General features: G+C 43.5%; 1 protein-coding gene across 1 annotated transcript; it reads left to right on the forward strand.

The window, feature by feature from the left end:
• The first annotated feature begins 825 nt into the window (after positions 1 to 825).
• Positions 826 to 24,265, forward strand: col9a3 (collagen, type IX, alpha 3). Its single transcript, XM_035738242.2, has 32 exons — positions 826 to 1,364; positions 2,599 to 2,667; positions 4,232 to 4,267; positions 4,370 to 4,441; positions 4,879 to 4,932; positions 6,914 to 6,949; positions 7,865 to 7,888; positions 8,061 to 8,114; positions 8,735 to 8,788; positions 9,045 to 9,086; positions 9,246 to 9,302; positions 9,560 to 9,613; positions 9,717 to 9,770; positions 9,961 to 10,014; positions 10,157 to 10,210; positions 10,364 to 10,417; positions 10,620 to 10,673; positions 10,751 to 10,804; positions 11,603 to 11,656; positions 12,241 to 12,285; positions 13,566 to 13,619; positions 13,757 to 13,810; positions 14,636 to 14,689; positions 14,783 to 14,854; positions 17,472 to 17,507; positions 17,826 to 17,870; positions 17,989 to 18,021; positions 22,175 to 22,321; positions 22,440 to 22,494; positions 22,612 to 22,794; positions 23,029 to 23,106; positions 23,281 to 24,265. Exons 1-32 carry the CDS (start codon positions 1,299 to 1,301, stop codon positions 23,463 to 23,465), a joined length of 2,037 nt encoding a protein of 678 aa, XP_035594135.1. The 5' UTR covers positions 826 to 1,298; the 3' UTR covers positions 23,466 to 24,265.
• Positions 24,266 to 24,337: the final 72 nt, after the last annotated feature.

Raw genomic sequence — 24,337 nt, forward strand, 5'->3', positions numbered from 1 at the left:
GTTGATGAGCTTGATGCTAATTTCCAATAGATATCGAGGGTCTTACTCTGGTGACGTGATGATCGACACTTCACTTCAGTTTGGTGTTTCCTCCAAACTGAATTGTTGTGCATTAAAATCGGTGCGTGATGACATTGCACACAAAATGTACTTTCACCAAAAGGAAAACTCCATTGTTGATATAGTCACAAAATGTTTTGCATGTCAGCATGACTCATTTTGCATCATATGATGCTGGGTTTTGCAGCATTCGATGCAAAAAGTTTCTTTATGTAGATTTTTCAATATTCGCATGAAAATCTGTCACCAATTGGATGGCATTTCTTCCATCTCTGGGATTGTTTGGGTCATCTTTGTTTTTCAGCCTGGTGAATATTTTGTCATGAATTCCATTTTAAAATATTAGGCAAATGAATTCACCTATTAATTGTACATGTATTGAAATTGTGTATAGAAAGGGTTGTTAATGAACTATACTCCACTTGGGTGGGGTGAGGGATGGAATTTCAGATTCCTTTGTCCATACAACCTCAACTACCCTTTTCCTGTTAAATAACAAAATAAAGATTGTGCAACTTATTTGAATTTGTATTTAATTTGTGAATACTGTCAAAATGGTGAATGTATTCAGAGTAGCTTGCTTATCCAATGTGCTACCTGGTATGATGAGCCAGTCTGTAAGCTTTACAAACTGAAGTTGCATGTTGGTGGAAGGGAAGCGTACTTGTGGATCAAGGAAGGGTCAGTCCTCCCAGGAGTCTCTGATTTCAGGTCCAATACATTCCAAAACCTAGTGTCGCTTCTGCCCTACGGGTGGGTACTTCATGTTGCTCTCAATGGTTTGGATATGGTGTAGCTCCTCTAGGCGGGTGACTTTTCCACCATGTTGCTTTCACCTACCCAAACATTTTAGATCTGCACAACTTGGAGATAAGATTGTAGAGGTCGGTTTCGGATTGGGCAGTAGTTTCACCATATACAGTCATTGGCCCCCATGGATTTGCAGGAAAGTTTTTGCGCTTTTTCTGGCTCAGAAGTCGTGCCCCTCTACCCCGCTCTTCCCTCCATCAATCGTCCCCACCCCTCCCTCATCCCTCTCTACAGTACGACTGAGCTCAGCCCCTTCGGCTGGAGGCTCGGGTTTATCTGGAATCAACGTCAAAGCCATTCAGGAGCCGCGCGCTGTAAAGTGAAGGAGCGGTCTGTCACGAAACCTGGGGGAGAGCGAGCGATAAGGACTGGGAACGGAGCTTGACTTTTTCCGCGTAAATTCGGATTTGAGGGGCAAGCGGGGAGCCATGGCTATGTTTTCAGCTCTCGGGCTGCTCTTGCTGTGCCAGCTTTTGACATCATCCACAGCCCAGGTAAGTGGTGGCTTTGGGGCGCCCGTTATCAATCCATGCCTGCTGTTTTCATCCGCTACCCTGTGTTCGAAGCTGCGCGAAGTAGCTACTTTGTAAACTGTCTGATGTATTTAGAGGCATTTGATAACCAGCATGAATGAGGTTATTCTCATTCAGTTCCTAGTTTCTGCTTTAGGCTACCCTGTGGGTGTAAATGTGACAGTCTAATCCTTCCATAGTAATTAGGCTACCTGTAAGGCAGCTACCTGCACGTTTGTTAGGCTATTTACCATCGATTTTGACATGAACATTTGACCCAGTTTTAGACAGCGGTGATGTATAGACGATTTCGTTTATGTTCCTGCGTTTGTATTTGTTTTATAAGGTTGTAGGATATATAAGGTGTCGATTGAAGCAATGCGGTCAAATTGTACAGATTAAGCAAACTCACTATCCATTTGTTTATTTAATCGTACAAAGGTGTCCGTGAAGGACTGTCTTTGCAGCAATTCTTTTTCATTTACTTGCAAGTTTCTGGAGTCGGGGTTATGTTTTCCTTGAGGTTGAGGAATGCAGAACCTGGAGACCAGTGGCCTGTGCACAATGACATCTTTGTTCATTCAGCCGTGGTCCTGGGAAGCTCTAGGAAGAACGAAAGCTTATTTTTGCAGTCTTATATCAAACACACTCTTTGTATGAATTATTTGTGATATGTTCATCCTTTTATTACACTTAAATTATGAGTTTGTGACCCCATGATTTATTCCCACTGTCTATGCGTCATTTGGTGCATTTCTGCGTCAGTGCGCATGGTTGTTTAACGGTTATTTGTTTCGCATAGCTTTGGCATCATATTTTGTAGTACATATTAATATTTTTCACATTCTTAAAACGGAATCAGGGAAATGTATGTTTACTTTGTTGTAGTTTATTGTTTAGGAGATGAAGAGAAATGCATTAGAACCTTGCCTACTGCAACCTGCAAAATGTGACCACTTATTTGTGTTCTGAATAATGATGTACGATCAATTCACACTTATTCGACCACTTTCAAAGCATTTTAGGCTTTTTTGTTGTTGGTGGTGTAATTGTATCCTGTCTGTTTTCATCCTTAATGCGCACATTCCTTCCATGTCCATTTTAACAGTAGCCTAGACATACGCAGTTTGATTTTAGGCCATTTATAGCATGATGATCACTGTTTTCCGGGCATTTTTGTTGTATTGATTATTGAGGTCATGGTTTTGTGTTGCAGAGACCCGGCCCACGAGGAGCCGTCGGGCCGCCAGGACCCCCGGGACCCGATGGAAAGGATGGCACTGATGTGAGTTAGCCAGACACCGATGCATGTGGGGTTCTCTTATTGGTTTTGAGACCACTACCACTGTAAGGTAGTGGAGTGTTGTAGTAGAGCAGAGATTTGCCATCCAATTACTGATTTAAATTGTCGTCATGGCTGAGGCAATCAAGAAACTTGTCACTTTAGCATGTTCTTGTCACAACGAATTTGAACAGTCACCTACGTGGATCTACAGTACATTAAGCTTTATGCCAATTGTTTATAGGGAAGGTGTTGTCTTTTGATCCTAATAATAATCAAAGTAGTTTAAGTTTCTACAATTTATTAGGGGGAACAAACTCATATTTTTCTCTATCTAAATCAAATGGACTGAAAATCCAAGTATGACTGATATTCTTTTTCTAATCAAGTTTGATCAAGTTTATTACATTTCCCATCATTGATAGCAGTGTTTCAATATGGCTCTTGCAGTAAAATTGTGGTCAAATGCTTTCTAGTAATCCAGTTTATAACATATTGACTCCTCCCACTGAGAGTCAAATCCCTGTGCCACAGGTATTTATTTGGTAATCATGAAACCCTCTGCACACAGGCCTCCTATTGGCCAGACAGACAGATATGGGAAAAGCCATAAATCGCAACTTAAGCCAGACATCAAGTCCATATTTATACTATATGTTAGAGAGGAAATTGGATTATGTGCTTAAAAACAAAAATAACTTCTACAAAAATGTCATATTTTAACAACTTTACTGATCATAACAGAAATTCCATAAATGTGATATACATACTGTATGTATCTTTATGTTTATCAATTTTGTGTGTATTATATTTTATGTCTATTATATTTTGGGGATTGAATACTTGTGTTGCTTTGGTGGAGTAAAGTTAATTCACCACAGCTTGGAAGACCAGCCAGCCATACAGAGGACCCATTCATTCATACTCTACGAGAGCATCTAAAGTTACCCCTCACACCTCCTCCCCTTCCCTACCCCCTGTCCAAACCAACTGGAGGCTTTCATCATGTGACCACTCTGCTCCGTCTGGTCCATTTTAGCACTGTTTATTTCTCTCCATTGCCCATTGGGAGATTTAGGGCAGAGGGGTTACTACAACCAACTGGCTACCAGTCGGTCTATCACTGGGAGCCATTCCATTTATAGCTCTAGGGTGGGTTTCATTTCAGTCGTGTTTCGTTTGAACTTTTATGAGAAAAAAAATGGCCAGAAGGATGTCCATATTTCACAACTTTCTGCTGAAATGGTGTTATTCTTTAAACACACATGCATGTGCATGCGCACACACACACACACACACACACACACACACACACACACACACACACACACACACACACACACACACACACACACACACACACACACACACACACACACACACACACACACACACACACACACACACAGTAATTGAGTAACATTTGTAACTAGATTTGTATTCACAGACAACTTATTTAAGAGCATGGTATGTTCAAAATCTGTCCAATTTTCCAGACTGAAATCAAAGGCAGATGCCTCTTAAACGTGTCCTTTTGGAATTTTATGTTGTTTCTTTTGATTAACAGGGCAAAGATGGCCCGGCTGGACTTTCAGGAAAAGCTGTGAGTATAACAACAGAACAGAGCCTTTTACAACAACAGATCAACAACCCAATTGTGTAGGGTGTGTGATTATTATAACACTGAGCTGTCCCAATGTTTTAGGGACCCAAGGGGAAAGCAGGGGGAGCAGGAGGACCAGGGAACCCAGGCCTGCCTGGCCTCCCTGGGGTGGACGTAAGCGACCTGTAGAAACTCACACACACAAACTGGTCCTGTTATAGATGCGTAAAAGATTGGCTGAATTGCTGTAGAACTCAGTTGCTGTAGAACCTATTAGATAAACAGTAGTTTGAGACTATTTATCTCAAGCTGTAGTCCTTAACAGTTGCTTAGACTGCTTCCCAGTATTCAGTGTATCCCATTGTATAATTAATTACCTGGAGTCGACTGATTTTGACTGAACCGATATTACCTGCATTCATGCATACAGAGCGAGTAACCTGTCCTCTAGAACAAGTGTGAGCAATTGGCTCATAGCTTCCTCTTGTTAGAGAACTTGATAAGAACATTATATGTCTGCCATCTATCTAAACAGTTGAATTGAGCAATTTACACAAATAGCACAATATAATGTCTAATAATGTTTCCATGATTTTGTCATTCTTCCTCAGGGATTGACAGGTGCTGATGGGCCTGCTGGGAAAGACGGTCCTCCGGGGGAGGTGGTAAGTGAAGTGCCTCTCCCTCTCCGGGTTCCTGGCTGTTTACCCCTGGATGTGCCCCATTGACTTTAATGACCTCTTCAACTGAAGACTGCCCCTCTGGGCAGTTAAGTGTATATTTCAATCACCCACTAAAGAAAAAAAACGCACAGAGATACAGAGTGACAAAGTCAATAACCATTCGAGGTTCTTCAGTTTGCTCAGTTTATCAAAACACATACAGAGAGCTGGTCACATTATGACCTTAGGCTGAGGAAGGTACCATTCTTTCCTCTATGTATCATTACTGTATGACCCTCCAGAATAGAGAGAGAGGGGTTTAGTTACAGTGTGCTTCTTGGAGAGACCTTGGTGGGCTAAAGCTGGTACCTACTCAGGCCTCTGTTTTCTCCCTGTCGGGACGGATTTGTCGAACAGGCTCTGACCCTTTGTGGGAATGTTTTTAATGAGAGATCGGGTGATTCTGAGTCAGATTTATCAGCCGCTGGCCGCTGCTTCCCTAATCCCACCCGGAATGCGCACAGCTTCCCACCAAACCGGCCCAGACTGTAGGAAATAGAGGGATCTGCAGCTTGGTTGCTTTTGGAAAAAATAAATACCGTTATCCCCAGAGGAAGGCATGAACGTTATCTGTCACTGTTATCTAGCACCACAGGACTGGTTATGGTTGGGAGTTATGCATTAAATAGTAGGTTAAAGGGTGTTAAAAAGGTTCTGTGATTACAACTTGAAGGGTGTAAATGGCTCCACTATCAAGGTGGAGGCAGCCCTCTGCAATTCAACTAATTAGTCCCATTAATCAGGATGTGAGTGTTAACTGACTGCCTAATTACCTGGATTAAATGTGCCGTGCTGCAATTGGTTTAAACCCTGTCTGATATTTCCTGGCTAACATCCATGTACTAATGGGGTGAAGGTTGACAAGCTTGGGCGTTCTCTCCCTCCCCCTGAGGAATATGGACTGAAACTGTTTTCAGAGAAAAACTCCCTTTCTCTGTCAAGACATATCGACCACCTCCCCAAAACATTCAGTAGATAATGAGATGCACCGATGCTCTTTGACACCCATATGCAGCGTCTTTACTGCTTAGAGTAGGGAAGGATACTGTATATTTTTAATGTTAAATCCAAGTAATTGATGTGTGCTTTGTTGTGGCAGTGAAGACTTCAGCCTCACTTTGCACAAAGGTTAGTGTCGTTTCATGGACCTTCGTTCAAATCAAGCAGATAACATTAGAGATACTGAGAATAACAGTAAAGAGAGGAAAAGGGAAAACTAACCACCGTACATTACATTCCATACATCACAGGAGACATACAGGCGTGTGGCTGTATGTGTGTGCATATCCGTGCGTATGTGTACAGGTGCATGAGTGATGTGACTATACATGTGTGAGTGAGTGTGTGCAAGTGTCTTACTGTGTATGTGTTAGTATGTGCAGTTGTACACCGGTCTACACTCATCAAATGAAAAGTCAGTGGACACAGGGTGGAATGCAGTGTGGGTTGCTGTGACACCACTGTGTTAAGTCTGATTGTAAGTCTTTTTCTCCCTCACACCACACAGACACTCCAAACACAGCTGAGATCGATTGGGATTGAGGAGGACAGAGGAGGGGTTGGAGGGCAAAGGAGGGAATGTGAGGGGGAATGAAAGTGTGGACAGGAAAAGCAAAATAAAATAAGGAAAGCATCGGATTAAGTGGGGGGTGGTACATCTTTATTAGGCTCTTGCTGTGGGTCATATGAGTGTCACTGCAGCACAGGGTCTGTTGTTTATAATAATGTAATAATTGCAATTGTTTCTCACCTATGTGAACTAAGTCAGTTGGTCTAGTTTTGGCTCACTGATACAGTTCTCGAAACAATTTTGGAACAAGAACATGGAACTAATTTTTTAGGTTTTTAACCTAGTTCTCACCTAGTCTCATGTTTCATTTTATCTGTTGAAGTCGTCTGAGGGATTGTCTCTGTGTTTCTACAGGGCGACGCTGGACCTTCTGGGCCAGGTGGACCTCCTGTAAGTATTGTTAAATCTTCCACCACTGTAACATGCCATCAACGTCACCTATATAAAAACACCCTGTCACCTGTCCACATTCATAACCTCCATTACACCCCCTCACCTGTCCACATTCATAACCTCCATTAGACCCACTCACCTGTCCACATTCATAACCTCCATTACACCCCCTCACCTGTCCACATTCATAACCTCCATTACACCCCCACCTGTCCACATTCATAACCTCCATTACACCCCCTCACCTGTCCACATTCATAACCTCCATTACACCCCCTCACCTGTCCACATTCATAACCTCCATTACACCCCCTCACCTGTCCACATTCATAACCTCCATTACACCCCCTCACCTGTCCACATTCATAACCTCCATTAGACCCACTCACCTGTCCACATTCATAACCTCCATTACACCCCCTCACCTGTCCACATTCATAACCTCCATTAGACCCACTCACCTGTCCACATTCATAACCTCCATTACACCCCCTCACCTGTCCACATTCATAACCTCCATTACACCCCCCCACCTGTCCACATTCATAACCTCCATTACACCCCCTCACCTGTCCACATTCATAACCTCCATTACACCCCCTCACCTGTCCACATTCATAACCTCCATTACACCCCCTCACCTGTCCACATTCATAACCTCCATTACACCCCTGCACCTGTCCACATTCATAACCTCCATTACACCCCCTCACCTGTCCACATTCATAACCTCCATTACACCCCCTCACCTGTCTACAGCTAAACCCATAACTAGGGCCAAGAGTGTTTCCTGGTCAGGTCACATGGCCAAGAAACATGCTGGGCCCTACCTACAAGAGACACACCGATGTGGGAGTGTACACAAACTGATGTGTATGTATGTCTTAATATGCCTTTCCCTGTCTTCCATAGGGCAGAGGGAGACCAGGAGCTCCAGTGAGTACAGATGATTATAAACAGTTTTCTTATGTTGTCACTTTGTGTGTGTGTGTGGATCTTTTTGCATGTATATGTGTGTCTTATTATACATTTATGCATGTCTTTGCGTGCATGAATGCTTGCGTGTGTGTGTGTGTGCTCTCACCTAACCCATTTCTATTGTTTCCAGGGGGCACCTGGAGCCAATGGGCTTGAGGGCGGAATCGGGCCACAGGGACCAGCGGTGAGTGAAGACCAATTAATTAATCAATCCCGATTTTAAGAATGATGTCAAACAGACAGAAAACAGGGAAACAGGGAAATATACACTTAACCAGTTGTGTAATAATATATCTAGTGGACTGACTGCTAATTCATGATTAAGTAATCAAGTTGGCGAGTTAACTGTTTAACCACTGAATGACAAACAAACAAAGTCTGCAGTACCAGAAGCATGATCACTCCAGGACCAAGGCTAGAGACCTCTGACAGACAGGCATGTCTCTTCAGTCCAATCCTTTTTAAATAAACCTCTGCTTGAACCAACCAACAATGACCGTTTACAGTAGTCAAGTGGGAGAATCAGAATGCCCATGAGTGGAGGGGGTCCTGTTAGTGGGCTACCCCAGCATAAGGTCTCATCTCTGTGTGGAGAGGTCCCTGGACTGAGAACGAGGACTGATTGGAGTGATCATGATTTCAGTTGAGTTTCTTATCAGACCAGGGGTGCAGCAAGGAAGAGTCAGCTTTGATTTAGTTTAACATGATGAGGGTAGGGGAAATGTGACTCTATGCACTGATTTTGTGCAGTTTATATGCAAATGAATCCTGTTGATTGACCTGTGTGTTCTCTCTCTCTCCCAGGGCCCTGAGGGTCTTCCAGGATTATCCGGGCCTCCTGGCCCTGATGGACCACCAGTAAGAACAGAACATCCACATTATCTGCTGATTTTTCACATTAGTGAAATCCCCCATTGTCATTGTTTAACTGCCATCAGTCAGTGCATCCATGTACTACCACCTAGTGGATTTCTAGAGGATAATTGCAGTTTTCACAAGGAATGGAGATGAATGGCCTCAGATGTGGGGTGAAGAAATGCTGAAAGAAAGAAAGGTGGAAATGTTACTCATTCATTTATATATCAATCTAAATGTAATTCTCCACCTTTCTAAGGGTCTTCCTGGGGCTCTCCCTGATGGCAGTGGAGATCTGTTGGTAAGTGTCAGAATGTTTTTTTTAGAACCAACTCATTTAATGACATGAACCCTGTACTGTACTGTACTGTACTGACTGCTATGCACAACATTGAACAGCAGTGTGACATTATTTTTACTACATAACTACCTAATGCAGTGTTGTCTGTCCCCTTTATAGTGTCCTGCCATCTGTCCTCCTGGCCCCTCTGGCCCTCCAGGAATGCCTGGATTCAAGGTGGGTACAGGACATTGTCGCCGCAGATAAAACAATGAGCCAGATATTTCACCGGGTGTATAAATGTGAAGCATCCGGTTGGCATTTCCACCACTCACTACCAAACGTGTCAGCAAAACTAACTGTTGTATCTCTCCCTCTCCCATCATCTACCCCTCTGTCTTTCTCTATATCTCACCATCCATCTCTAAATATGTATGCCTTGCTTCTTCTGTCTGTCTTTCCTTTCATCATTCCCTCTCTCTATCTTTATTTAGGGTCACACAGGGCACAAAGGAGATAAGGGAGAGCTCGGGAAAGATGGAGAGAAGGTGAGATCAGAGTTGAAAGAGTGAAAATCAGAGTATTTGACTAGTCTGAAGTCTTTATCCAGATGTTAACTATGTGTTGTTAACTGCGTGTCCTCTCTCCCAGGGTATTGCTGGCCCACCTGGTCCTCCAGGGATTCCCGGCACTGTCGGCCTGCAGGTGAGTTTTGTCACCTAATGTGGTTCAAAACACAGACATTTCTATCTGTTGACTGTCCGTTTACATTGTCGATTCCTTTCTGCCTGAGCCCTGATGTGTTAATGCTATGCACTGTTAAATGTTCTAATTGGTTCCGATGGTTATGATTGATTCTGCTGGTCACTAACCATCCTGTGCTGTTGTTTCCCAGGGTCCTCGTGGTTTGAGGGGACTTCAGGGCCCAATGGGGGCAGTAGGAGACAGGGTGAGTACCACGCCTCTGAAGGTCTTTGTCAAGATCTCTGTAATTTACAGACCAGCACTTCAATGGGCTGCAGTGGAAACTTGATGTGCTCTCAGTTTTACTGATTAAAATGCATTATCTCTTTTTGTCTCTCTCTTTTTAGGGTTTACCAGGTTTCCGAGGCAAACCTGGTACTGCTGGCATCATCGGCAAGACAGTGAGTCTCTCCTTGTTTGTACTGTTTGTTGAGGAGTGTATAACTCGTACTGCACAAGGCATACACTTCGGTGCTGATCTTTATGTCATTGTGTTAGATGTCTGCCATTGGTCCCATCAATAAAAAGCTCTGTGTGTCATTTGATAATTCCAGGGTGATGCTGGAGAGAAAGGACCAGAGGGATTTAGAGGGCCAAAGGGAGAGATTGTGAGTAAATAATACACATACAGTATACATTTTTGTATTTATATTTGCATGTCTGATAACTATCATTTCTAATCCAACAGCAGACTAAACAGTCATATGATGGTAAATGGTGTGAGTACAGGGGATTTGAAAGGATCTAATGTTGTGCTACAAACAGTTCATTGCAGGTACCGTAACATTGTTTCTCATCATTTCTCAACAGGGCAAAATTGGTCCAAAGGGAGTTTCTGGCGGAGCAGGACCCAAAGGGGAGCCCGTAAGCCATAAAATACAAATCTCTATTGATAAAAGATATCTTGGACCCCTGACCAACAGTGTTTCTCTCTCCTGCAGGGCATCCCAGGCAGAGACGGGAAAGATGGCACCCAGGGACTGGACGGCGAGAAGGTAAAGTGGCACCCTTTTCTCCCAGCATGCTCTCTGCTCTCTTTCCCATGAGTCCACAGTGAGGGTGTGGCTGACATATTTTACCAGGTTAGTCTCATTGAGATTATCAATCTATTTTACAATGGAGACATGGCCAAAATAGCAGCACACAAAGTTGCAAACACACTTATAACATAAAACACAAAGCACTATAGTTTTAAAAACATAAATGTACACAGCAAGATGGTTTGGGAAAGTGTGGTGCAACTACAGATGTAGGATTTTTATTTGAGCCAGTTTGCTACATCAGGAAGATAATCTTCCTGCAGCAACAGGAAATGTGTATTATTATGTGAATTATAATTAATGGACATTTTTGTAGGGGTTGATCCATGTTCATTATGGTAAATCAAGTCAGACATTTTTCAAGTTTAAATTATTAACTTTTTAGAAGCTTTTTTAAACTTCGAATACACTAAAATTCTCGCAACAAAAAAGTTAACAAATTAAGATCCTACATATGTATGGGTCAAAACATTGACAGCCCCCCACTTCATTTTCTATCATGTTTATCCTATTGTAGCATTAAACTCATTAAAAGGGACGAGCTCCTTTAATTTCAGGACCTTTTGAAGCTTGTTCCAAGTGGAAGGGGCAGACAACTGGAAAGCTTTTTTTCCTTAGTTCTGTACGAGCCTTAAGAACAATCAACATAACAATCATGTGGACGCAGGCGATAGTTTTCATTTGTCAGCTCCACATTGTCCAGCAATCTCAATTTTTTTATGACATAGTGACAGTGTTTCTCTGCGTTGCCAGGGAGACGCTGGACGGAATGGGGTACCCGGTGAGAAAGGACCCAACGGCCTTCCTGTGAGTATCGAGCATTACATTATCTAGCGTCCCACTATGTAGGGTTAGTTGGCCATTATCGGTTAGTGTCCCACTGTACCTCCTACTGGGAGATGCCCTTACACACTCTGATTCTCTTACACACTCTAATGGCTACACAGACAGAGATGCTTTCCATTTGGTTAGTACCTCTGTACTCTGTATGGATTTTCATTTCCAATAGGGCGGCAGGGTAGCCTAGTGGTTAGAGAGTTGGACTAGTAACCGAAAGGTTGCAAGTTCAAATCCCCGAGCTGACAAGGTACAAATCTGTCGTTCTGCCCCTGAACAGGCAGTTAACCCACTGTTCCATTGAAAATAAGAATTTGTTCTTAACTGACTTGCCTAGTTAAATTAATATAGACATTCTCACATCTCAAATAGACAACAGTTAGTGCCTCTATGCTCTGCAGTAAAGAACACAGGACAGAGTAGACTAAAGAAATATATACTAACTAGCCCTTAACTCTGTCTCCCACCTTGTGTTAACCAGTCCCGAGTCCCATGGCATCATATTACTACTGTGGACACTACTCCAGAGTCATGTTTCTATGTCTGTATTTCAGGGTTTACAAGGAAAGGCTGGCGCAAAGGGCGCCAAAGGAGGAGTTGTGAGTATGGCAACAATGCACAACTAAGTCATGAAGATAGTGATTTCATGAAGACAGGGATATGATGTCAATGAGGCCATAAATAGAAGGATATCATAGTTATAAGAGAAATGTCACAATCAGTGGGTGTCAAACACACAACATAAATGCCTAGTAGGACCTAATAATGTCCATTAGTCCACAATGTGACAGCTACGTTAAAAAGATTGTGGCACAGCATACACAGTGATGTCATATGTCCAATGATGTCGTATGCACATAATCCAGATAGGAATGTCATAAAGACTCATAGCAATAACGTCATATAGGTGTGCCACATCATTGGTCATGTCAGAAATGTTTTGTGATGTCATAAAGCCAGTGATGTCACATTGATATTGTGTAATGAAAGGATGGAATCATACTGAAAAATAGGGGTAGGGTTACGATTGTAGTGAATCAAAGGACCATGAATGTAATAAGAAACCTTAGGTGCTGGCTTAAGGCCGGTAGCAACCACTTTAGAATTTCTGGTCAGAACAAGGATGAGGCGGATGTCCAGGTTAATGGGAGTTTAATGGAAGAAGATGTCCACATTTACACACATCTGACCACTCATGGTTCAGGTAACTGAGAATCATGTCCAGTGAGAACTGACTATGTGGTCGTTTAGATGCACACATAATTGAACATCAGGCATACAGGGATTCAGTCTAAAGGAGAAAAAGTTCAGCCCGAGGGAAAACTTTGGAAGTGCTCATCGGGATGGGGAAAGCACGTTTCTGACCACACAGCGTGCTGGGGTCATAGACTAACTGAAACTGAAGTCCCGGGAATCAAGGCCACTGATAAGCTGAAGGAGATGTGGTGATAATTATTTGGCGTGACCTTGACAAGTAAGGCACTAACAAAAGTGGGGGTCCTCTGAATGGGAGACTAAGCTGCCCGACTAGAACTAACCATAAAAGATGGCTAGAATCAGCTGATAGAAGCTGGATGTTTTAACACATACAGCTAATGATGTCACAACTGATATCATAGGATCAGAGAAACAGCCAGTGATGTCATAATCAGTGATCTCATAAATATGTACAGGGATGTCTTACAGCCAGTGATGTCACAAATTGTATCATGCAATCAGAGAAACCATACAGACAGTGATGTCACAAATTACATCACACTTTCAGGAAAAATATATAGACAGTGATGTCATAAATTATATCATACAATCAGATGAACCATTTAGCCAATTGCAGTAAAGATCATAAGCCACCACATAAACATTCCCCTTTCCTTCCCAGGGTGACCCAGGAGAGATGGGAGAGGCAGGGCCATCTGGAGAGCCAGGTATTCCTGTATGTATCTGATGGGCTTCTGGGGCACTTGTGGGGTATTTCAGGGGTTTCTGTATTGTGGGTAATTTTGTTACAATGCAGTCATGGTGTATCAGCTCCTCTCAACTGCCTGCACCATCATCTGACTCCTCCCACAGGGCGACATTGGTATTCCAGGAGAGAGGGGCGAGGCGGGACCCAGAGGAGTGGCTGTAAGTAGTCTAGGTCAAAGTACAATACTATGGAAACATGGCAGCACCCACCTGTTAAGATGCCAGTGGGTAGAGTGGAGCCATACACCAATCAGAATAGTAGTCAACATAGCATTAGAACGCATGGTTAAAACAGACTCCTGGTAGGAAAAATCTGTTGTTTCATATCTTCATGGGGCTACTATATATGATGATTGAGAGAGGATAAAGATGAAAACTTCCACTTATTAGTTAAATGATAAAACACAATAGATTGTGATTAACTAGGAGACTATTGCATAGTAACGTACAACATGTTCTTACACACATGGGAAAATATAGTCCCATACCACTCCATATACAGCTATTCTCCTTCAGTGAGATGGAGGCAGTAGGGAAGACGGGAATGTATGAAATGGGGATGGAGGAAAGAGGGTCAGAGACAGAGGGGTCTTTGTCTTTGGTTCCCCATCAGAACCCCAGAGGGAGGGAATGCAGGATACAGCCTTGGGTCTAAAGCCAGGTGGCACTTCCCCATCACAGCTGGGTGCAGTGTCACTTTCAAAGCATTCCTCAGATAAGACATATTCAAACAAGTGATTTTATCAACTTCTACACAAATTATGACTTGTGTGTGATGAAAGAGGCACAAAACTGCAATATCCTCCTCTTTCAAAGTTAGAAACACAATCATGTCCTGCTTTATTGTAGTCTCATAAAGGCAAGGTTTGATAATATTGGATGAGGGAATGCAGGTCTGTGTCACAGGTCAGGCTAAGATTTACTTCCATTGTCTTTAGGCCCTCGTGTACTTCCTATTGTGCTAACATGATGTGCGTTTCCTAGGGGGGTGTCGGACCAGTGGGCAACATCGGGGTTCAGGGCAGCAAAGGCTTCCAGGTCAGTAGCATGATAGGATACGGAATGAGGTGTCCCACCAAATATCAATTGAATGTTGGAGTGTTCTTATGGTGTCTATGTCATATTCAACAGGGAATAAAGGGGGCTCTTGGTGACCCTGGCCTTCCCGGACCAACCGGGATTCGCGGCGGATTTGGTGAGAGGGTGAGTGTGACTCCGAACAGAATGCTTACTGGCCAAAGACCTCTCTGAAGTGACCAAAAGTGGTGTCCACCCCAGAGATTTGAACCGCTCACCATGTGGTTCCAAGCCCAAACATCCCTATCAACTACACTGATGTCCTTGTGTGAATAAACAAGGCCTTTTACTTTATGCTATGCCTTTTAAAACTGACACACACACACACACACACACACACACACACACACACACACACACACACACACACACACACACACACACACACACACACACACACACACACACACACACACACACACACACACACACACACACACACACACAGAGAACATGTTAGGGCATGATTGTTAAGGCTGCATTTACACACAAACACCAACTGGACTTTGAAAGACAAAAATGTCCCCTAGAAGGCATCCCCCCACCACTCCTAGTCCAATACCTACATTTGAAGTTGGAAGTTTACATACACTTAGGTTGGAGTCATTAACTCGATTTTCAACCACTCCACAACTTTCTTGTTAACAAACTATAGTTTTGGGAAGTCGGTTAGGACATTTACTTTGTGCATGACACAAGTAATTTTTCCAACAATTGTTTACACAATTCCAGTGGGTCAGAAGTTTACATACACTAAGTTGACTGTGCCTTTAAACAGGAAAATTGGAAAATTGGAAAATTCCAGAAAATTACGTAATGGCTTTAGAAGCTTCTGATAGGCTACTTGAAATCATTTGAGTCAATTGGAGGTGTACCAGTTGATGTATTTCAAGGCCTACTTCAAACTCAGTGCCTCTTTGCTTGACATCATGGGGAATCAAAAGAAAGCAATTTTCAAACGCCTGAAGGTATCACGTTCATCTGTACAAACAATAGTACGCAAGTATAAACACGATGGGACCATGCAGCCATCATACCGCTCAGGATGGAGACGCGTTCTGTCTCCTAGAGATGAACATACTTTGGTGCAAAAAGTGCAAATCAATCCCAAAACAGCAGCAAAGGACCTTGTGAAGATGCTGGCGGAAACAGGTACACAAGTATCTATATCCACAGTAAAACGAGTCCTATACCGACATAACCTGAAAGGCCACTTGGCAAGGAAGAAGCCACTGCTCCATAACAGCCATAAAAAAGCCTGACTACGGTTTGCAACTGCACATGGGGACAAAGATCGTACTTTTTGGAGAAATGTCCTCTGGTCTGATGAAACAAAAATAGAACTGTTTGGCCATAATGACCATCGTTATGTTTGGAGGAAAAAGGGGGAGGCTTGCAAGCCGAAGAACACCATCCCAACCGTGAAGCACGGGGGTGGCAGCATCATGTTGTGGGGGTGCTTTGCTGCAGAAGGGACTGGTGCACTTCACAAAATAGATGGCTTCATGAGGCAGGAAGATTATGTGGATATATTGAAGCAACATCTCAAGACAATAATCAGGAAGTTAAAGCTTCGTAAATGGGTCTTCCAAATGGACAATGACCCCAAGCATACTTCCAGAGTTGTGGCAAAATGGCTTAAGGACAACAAAGTCAAGGTATTGGAGTGGCCATCACAAAGCCCTGACCTCAATCCTATAGACAATGTGTGGGCAGAACTGAAAAAGCGTGTGTGAGCAAGAAGGTCTACAAACCTGACTCAGTTACACCAGCTCTCAGAAGGAATGGGCCAAAATTCACCCAACTTATTGTGGGAAGCTTGTGGAAGGCTATGTACACTTCTGACCTACTGGGAATGTGATAAAATAAATAAATCATTCTCTCTACTATTATTCTGACATTTCACATTCTTAAAATAAAGTGGTGATCCTAACTGACCTAAAACAGGGAATTTTTACTATGATTAAATGTCAGGAATTGTGAAAACTGAGTTTAAATATATTTGGCTAAGGTGGATGTAAACTTCTGACTTCAACTGTACATATACGGTTGAATTACTTGTGTCATGCACAAAGTAGATGTCCTAACCGACTTACCAAAACTATAGTTTGTTAACAATATATTTGTGGAGTGGTTGAAAAAGGAGTTTTAATGACTCTAACCTAAGTGTATGTAAACTTCTGACTTCAACTGTATTTTTACACAGAAACATACACTGCAGCGTGCGTGCGTCCACACACACACACACACACACACACACACACACACACACACACACACACACACACACACACACACACACACACACACACACACACACACACACACACACACACACACACACACACACACACACACACACACACACACACATAGTTCCTCCTGCCAGGCCCATGAAGAGCAGAGCATTATGTGCTTATAACCTGGGCAGTGTGGGCTCACTCAGAATCAGAACATTATTATAGGGTGGAGCCTTGGCAGTGTGTATTCATACTGTAACGAAAGGTAACATAGCTAGCCTCCTGTTCAGGAGCCGAGGGCAGAACAAAGCCTGGCTTTATCCAGCTCCTAGGCTGCCCCACTCCACTCCACAACCCACCACACCTCCATCCCTCTCTCCATCTCACTCCGCACTCACAGCCTGCCATCTAATCGACCCATGCGCTCTGCTACTGGACTTCACAACCACGGACTCATAGCCATTTCTCTCTCTCCTCACTCTCTCGTTCTGTTTCTCTCACAGGGTCCAGTTGGAGCATCTGGCCCTAAAGGAGACATGGTACACTTGTAGCTCCTTACATTTGGGGTCAAATTAAGCTAAGAATGATAATACCATAATAACCCTCTTCCCACTGTCTTCATTCAGTTTGATATTGGGGATTTTCTGTCTCTTAAGGGGTTCAGAGAGAATATTGTCAAAAAGATAATGGGAAAGGTTATGGAGTTGGGGATATGGATTTATGGGCTCATTATGGAAGATAATGTGAGGGTATATTTGACTTTTGTAGGCACATAACAATACATTATACTTTCTATGGAAGCTCCCATGCACACCCAATTGTTGTTATTCAAATATTCACTTGTGTTTTCTGTTCAGGGCATGGCAGGAGCTGATGGTTTGCCCGGGGAGAATGGAGAACCTGTAAGTTATCCTTCATATTTTAAATTCCGTCAAATGAATATACATTCAATCAATGAAAACATATATGTAATCCAATTTCCTTTGTCTTATACGTCAACAATCTTTTGGTCATTCTCAGGGTCCATTTGGTCCAGTTGGCCAAAAAGGAGAGGTGAGTTATCTTTTCATCTTTATCCAAACTGTGGAGTATATCCTTGCCAGTGTAAAAAGTATAGGTCCTAGTTCCCAACTCTCTACATTGAGACACATTTTACTGACAACTTTGTCTCTCTAATACAGTAGATAACGACCAAAAACATTGCAATCACATTCATTTATTAGGAGTACAGCCAAACCCCTACTTAGTTGGGCTTACTAGACCAGTCTATCATTGTCCCTTTCTCACTATCTTACATAACATATTTTGCTCTTTCCATTATTATTGCCTCTCTCCCATCTATCTTTTCCCTCTCAAATCAAATTTTATTGGTCACATACACATGGTTAGCAGATGTTAATGCGAGTGTAGCGAAATGCTTGTGCTTCTAGTTCCGACGGTGCGGGAAAGAATAAGAATATGTACATATAAATATATGGATGAGCGATGGCCGTGTGACATACATATGAGATGAGTAATGTAGGGTATGTAAACATTATATAAAGTGGCATTGTTTAAAGTGACTAGTGATACATTTTATTACATCCAATGTTTAATTATTAAGGTGGCTAGAGATTTGAGTCAGTATGTTGGCAGCAGCCACTCAATGTTAGTGATGGCTGTTTAACAGTCTGATGGCCTTGAGATAAAAGCTGTTTTTCAGTCTCTCGGTCCCAGCTTTGATGCACCTGTACTGACCTCGCCTTCTGGATGATAACGGGGTGAACAGGCAGTGGCTCGGGTGGTTGTTGTCCTTGATTTTTTTTGTTGGCCTTCCTGTGACATCGGGTGTTGTAGGTGTCCTGGAGGGTAGTTTGCTCCCGTTGATGCGTTGTGCAGACCTCACTACCCTCTGGAGAGCCTTACGGTTGTGGACGGAGCAGTTGCGGTGACACAGCCCGACAGGATGCTCTCGATTGTGCATCTGTAAAAGCTTGAGTGTTTTCAGTGACAAGCCTGTTGTGCCTTCTTCACCACCCTGTCTGTGTGGGTGGACCATTTCAGTGTGTCTGCAAAGTATACGCCGAGGAACAATCCACATTCTCCACTACTGTTCCATCGATGAGGATAGGGGGTGCTCTCTCTGCTGTTTCCTGAAGTCCACGATCATCTCCTTTGTTATGTTGAGGTTGAGTGTGAAGTTATTTTCCAGACACCACACTTCGAGGGCCCTCACCTCCTCCCTGTAGGCCATCTCATCGTTGTTGGTAATCAGGCCTACCACTGTAGTGTCGTCTGCAACCTTGATGATTGAGTTGGAGGCGTGCATGGCCACGCAGTCATGGGTGAACAGGGAGTACAGGAGAGGGCTGAGAATGCACCCTTGTGGGGCCCCAGTGTTGAGGATCAGCGGGATGGAGATGTTGTTTCCTACACATCACCTGGGAGTGGCCCGTCAGAAAGTCCAGGACCCAGTGTCTCGAGCTTAGTGATGAGTTTGTAGGGTACAATGGTGTTAAATGCTGAGCTGTAATCGATTAACAGCATTCTTACATAGGTATTCCTCTTGTCCAGATGGGTTAGGGCAGTGTGCAGTGTGATTGCGTCCTCTGTGGACCTATTGGGGCGGTAAGCAAATTGGAGTGGGTCTAGGGTGTCAGGTAGGGTGATATGAGCCTTGACTAGTCTCTCAAAGCACTTCATGATGACGGAAGTGAGTGCTACGGGGCGATAGTCGTTTAGCTCAGTTACCTTAGCTTTCTTGGGAACAGGAACAATGGTGGCCCTCTTGAAGCATGTGGGAACAGAAGACTGGGATAGGGATTGATTGAATATGTCTGTAAACACCAGCCAGCCAGCTGGTCTGCGCATGCTCTGAGGACGCTTCTAGGGAATGCTGTCTGGGCCGGCAGCTTTGCGAGGTTAACACGTTTAAATGTTTTCCTCACGTTGGCTGCGGTGAAGGAGAGCCCGCAGGTTTTGATAGCGGGCCGTGTTAATGGCACTGTATTGTCCTCAAAGCGAGCAAAGAAGTTGTTTAGTTTGTCTGGGAGCAAGGCGTCAGTGTCCGCAATGGGGCTGGTTTTCTTTTTGTAATCCGTGATTGACTGTAGACTCTGCTACATACGTCTCGTGTCAGAGCCGTTGAATTGCGACTCTACTTTGTCTCTATACTGATGCTTAGTTTGTTTGATTGTCTTGCAGAGGGAATAGCTGCATTGTTTGTATTCGGTCATGTTTCTGGTCGCCTTGCCATGATTAAAAGCAGTGGTTCACGCTTTTAGTTTTGCGTGATTGCTGCCATCAATCCATGGTTTCTGGTTGTGGAAGGTTTTAATAGTCACTGTGGGTACATCATCGATGCACTTGCTAATAAACTCGCTCACCGAATCAGTGTATGTTGTTGTCTGAGGCTATCTGGAACATATCCCAGTCTACATGATCGAAGCAATCTTGAAGCGTGGAATCAGATTGGTTGGACCAGCGTTGAACAGACCTGAGCACAGGCATTTCTTGTTTTAGTTTCTGTCTATAGGCTGGGAGCAACAAAATAGAGTCGTTGTCAGATTTGCCGAAAGGAGGGCGAGGGAGGGCTTTGTATGCGTTGCGAAAGTTCGAGTAGCAATGATCCAGAATGCTGCCAGCTTGGTCGCGCATTCAATATGCTGATACAATTTAGGGAGCATTGTTTTCAGATTAGCTTAGTTAAAATCCCCAGCTACAATAAATGCAGCATCAGGATATGTGGTTTCCAGTTTACACAGAGTCCAATGAAGTTCTTTCAGGGCTGTCGAGGTGCCCGCTTGGGGGGGATATACATAATAATAATAATAATAATAATATATATATACATGGCTGTGATTATAATCGAAGATAATTATCTTGGTAGATAATGCGGTCGGCATTTGATTGTAAGGAATTCTAGGTCAGGTGAACAACATGACTTGAGTTCCTGTATGTTGTTATGATCGCACCACGACTCGTTAATCATAAGGCAAACACCTTACCAGAGAGGTGTTTGTTGCTGTCAGCGCGATGCGGGAAGAAACCGGATGGCTGTACCGACTCTGATAACGTATCCCAAGTGAGCCATGATTCTGTGAAACAGAGAATGTTACAATCTCTGATGTCTCTCTGGAAAGCAACCCTTGCTCGAATTTCGTCTAACTTTGTTGTCAAGAGACTGGACATTGGCGAGTAGTATAGTCAGGAGCGGTGAGCGATGTGCCCGTCTAAGGAGCCTGACCAGAAGACCGCTCCGTCTGCCCCTTCTGCGGTGCCGTTGTTTTGGGTTGCCTACTGGGATCCGATCCATTATCCTGTGTGGTGGTCCAAACAGAGGAACCGCTTCGTGAAACTCGTATTCCTGGTCGTAAAGTTGTTAAGTTGACGTTGCCCTTATATCCAATAGCTCTTCCCGGCTGTATGTAATAAAACTTCAGATTTCCTGGGGTAACAGTGTAAGGAATAATACATTTTAAAAAGAAAACACTGCAGTTTCCTAAGAACGCAAAGCAAGGTGACCATCTCTGCCTGCTACGCCATGTCTGATGTGTTGCCAGAGATGTGGTATTGCTACTAAGCGCTGGTGCCCAGGCCAGACTGCAACGCACTAACTCATTGCACGGGATCCTCCCAGCTACCATTCTAGGATTAGCTGGATTAATTGGCTTGCTGTACGGTTGCTTTAGTGTTATTAGCTCACTCTCTGCCATCCCCACAGAAGAGAAGGAAGCTACGATAATCTGGAGCACAGTTTGCCTTACAATTAATGTAATTACAGCCAAGGCGCTGATGTGGCTCAACAACTCTCCATGGTGCTAGCTAGCTACAGTAACTCTGACACTTATGAGCTATTGTTGTGTTCATTAGATTAATTATCAAGTGATACAACGCCATATACACTCCCACACTGATGTTCTCAAGGGACTGCACAACTTTATTTATTATTTTGGGGGGAAATGGCCAGGCCTACAGTTTTTACTTCATAGAAAGCTCAGGTAGTTTATTTTTCCAGGGTCACCTAAAATTAACTGCTGAACCAGCTCTGAGGCGAAGGGAACAATTGAGCTGTCTGATTCCCTCAGATCAAGATGTCGGAGAAGTTAATTTTTCCACAGAGTGCAATAGACCAACACTTTCATTCCTCACAACTGAACATCTGTTTGACATTTACTGAGTGAATGCAAGAGCTGTAGATTCGATTTTTGTTGGTTTGTGTTTACAGTCTGGGAAGCGTGGCGAGCTGGGACCTAAAGGTGTTGTGGGACCACAGGGAGAGCTCGGAGCCAGAGGGGTTCCTGGGAAACCAGGCCTAATGGGCTTCCAGGGTGAACAGGGTCTGCCTGGAATCGCTGGCAAGATTGGTGTTCCCGTGAGTAACCAGGGATAATACCTCGATCCCTGTAAACTTGGTGTCCCTGCGCCAAGAATGCCTCGGATTGATGACACCTGCTGAATGAAATGTCTGTCTTTTCTGCATCTGTTTTCAGGGTAAACTGGCAAGTGAACAGCACATTAGAGAATTGTGTGGATCTATGATTGATGGTGAGGATTTTGGAGATCAAAAGGGCTGTAGTGTCCTTGTTTAAATTACCAAAAAAGGACATTAGCTTATTTTTTTACAGGAATGTGTTTCCAAATGTATCCTCTGTCCTTCCTCAGATCAGATTGCACAGCTGGCTGCCAACCTCAGAAGGCCCCTGTCCCCTGGCCAAGTGGGTCGCCCCGGTGCTGCCGGACTTCCAGGGAAAGTAGGAGAGACTGGGTCTATCGGTCACCCCGGCTCCCGTGGACCTCCTGGCTACAGAGGACTGCCTGGAGACCTGGGAGACCCCGGTCCCAGAGGTAAGTAACAGGAGATACACAGGTCCATGTCAAGAACATACTCAAAATGTCTGCCTTTCTGATCAGCACAGCACAATGGACTTACAGATAGTAACTTTGCAGCATAGAACATACTGTATATCTCATAAGAAGTGTACAGACAAGTGTGACCATCTCTATGTTGGGCCTATTGCAATTTGTAGCGCCAATAGATTACCTTCTTTTAGTAACATTTGTTTTCTGTCTCTTCAACAGGTGATCTTGGTGAACAGGGTGACAAGGGACCCATCGGAAAGGCCATCGAAGGGCCCATTGGAGACCAAGGATACCAAGGTATGACAGTTTATACACTGTGCATTCACAGTGAGTGGTTTGGGAAGTTGCATCAGTATACTGTCCCTTTTGTGGGACACCTGAACCTATATTGGAGAGAGTAGTGCCAGTTTCCGTTTAAATCAATGTATCCCTGTTGGGAAACTTGGCTCATTCCCTACATTGTGCCTGTAGGTATCCCAGGAGTGCTTGGAATCGTCAAAGATGGGCGTGACGGATCCCCAGGAGATCCAGGTGAGCCTGGAGAGGCAGGTAGGACAGGAAGGACTGGGCACTCGGGCTCCCCAGGAATCTGTGACACTACCGCCTGCCAGGGGGCAAATGTCCATGGGAAAACCTCCAATCCCAAGAACCATTAAACATTACTTCCCTCATCCTGGAACTAGCCCCCCGGGAGGTGATAAAGAGGAAGAGGAGGAGAGAAGACAAGTCATTTTCCTCTTGAATGTATTTAAAACAAGACGGGAACAGTAACAACAGATGTGAGATTTATTTTGAGAGGAAGAGGACATCCCAAGAGGAAAAGAGCAGTTTGGGAAAACAGAGAAGAAACAAAGACAAAAATCTAGAATCCATCCATCTATGAAGTGGACAACGCTGATTAAACGTTTCACAAGAGCACTAGAGAACACATGCAATTGTGTCAAATACCATTGAAAGTAAATGACAATTTAACAAAAAAACTGAAAAATAACTTTACTGGAAAAGTGCTTATAGGCCATTATTTTCAAAAACATTTGTGTAAAAATATGTACTTTAGTTGTTTCACCCCCTGTCTGGAAGATAACTCGCCAACACTAAAACTGTGATTGTCCTTGCAGTGAATGTGCATGTGTCAAGGTCCTTTCTGCTTAGACCCGAGTGTTCCCTCACAGGACAAGCTTACAAAATGTAAAAGAAGAAGATATGTGCCAGTGAGCAAAATGAAGTCTCTGCCAAGGAGCTTTGGGTGTACTGTAACAGGCAATGAAGAAACCTATGTGCCCCGATTTTGTATATTGATGCAACCACGTTATTTTCCAACTCTTGCTAGACTAGTTTTTTTTATGTTGTCAAGTTTGTTGCCCTTTCCTTTTTTCACATTTCATGATTACATGTTTGATTTAAAAATCTCTTCCATTTAAGTTTTGAAAATAAAAAAATGTGGATGCATCAGAAATTGTAATTGTAGAATAACTCATTAACAATTTGTGCTCTCTTTTTTATTTTGCAATGACCACATCCACTTTGT

Source organism: Oncorhynchus keta, chromosome 27, assembly GCF_023373465.1.
Source record: "Oncorhynchus keta strain PuntledgeMale-10-30-2019 chromosome 27, Oket_V2, whole genome shotgun sequence".
In the NCBI taxonomy this organism is placed as follows: Eukaryota; Metazoa; Chordata; class Actinopteri; order Salmoniformes; family Salmonidae; genus Oncorhynchus; species Oncorhynchus keta.

What these genes read in the sequence shown, in the direction of transcription:
- col9a3 (XM_035738242.2), top strand. Translation starts at nt 1,299, where the DNA reads ATGGCTATGTTTTCAGCTCTCGGGCTGCTCTTGCTGTGCCAGCTTTTG. An exon ending in TGGGGGCAGTAGGAGACAGG is followed by an intron (nt 10,015 to 10,156) that starts GTGAGTACCACG and finishes CTCTCTTTTTAG; the next exon opens with GGTTTACCAGGTTTCCGAGG. An exon ending in TGGAGACCAAGGATACCAAG is followed by an intron (nt 23,107 to 23,280) that starts GTATGACAGTTT and finishes TTGTGCCTGTAG; the next exon opens with GTATCCCAGGAGTGCTTGGA.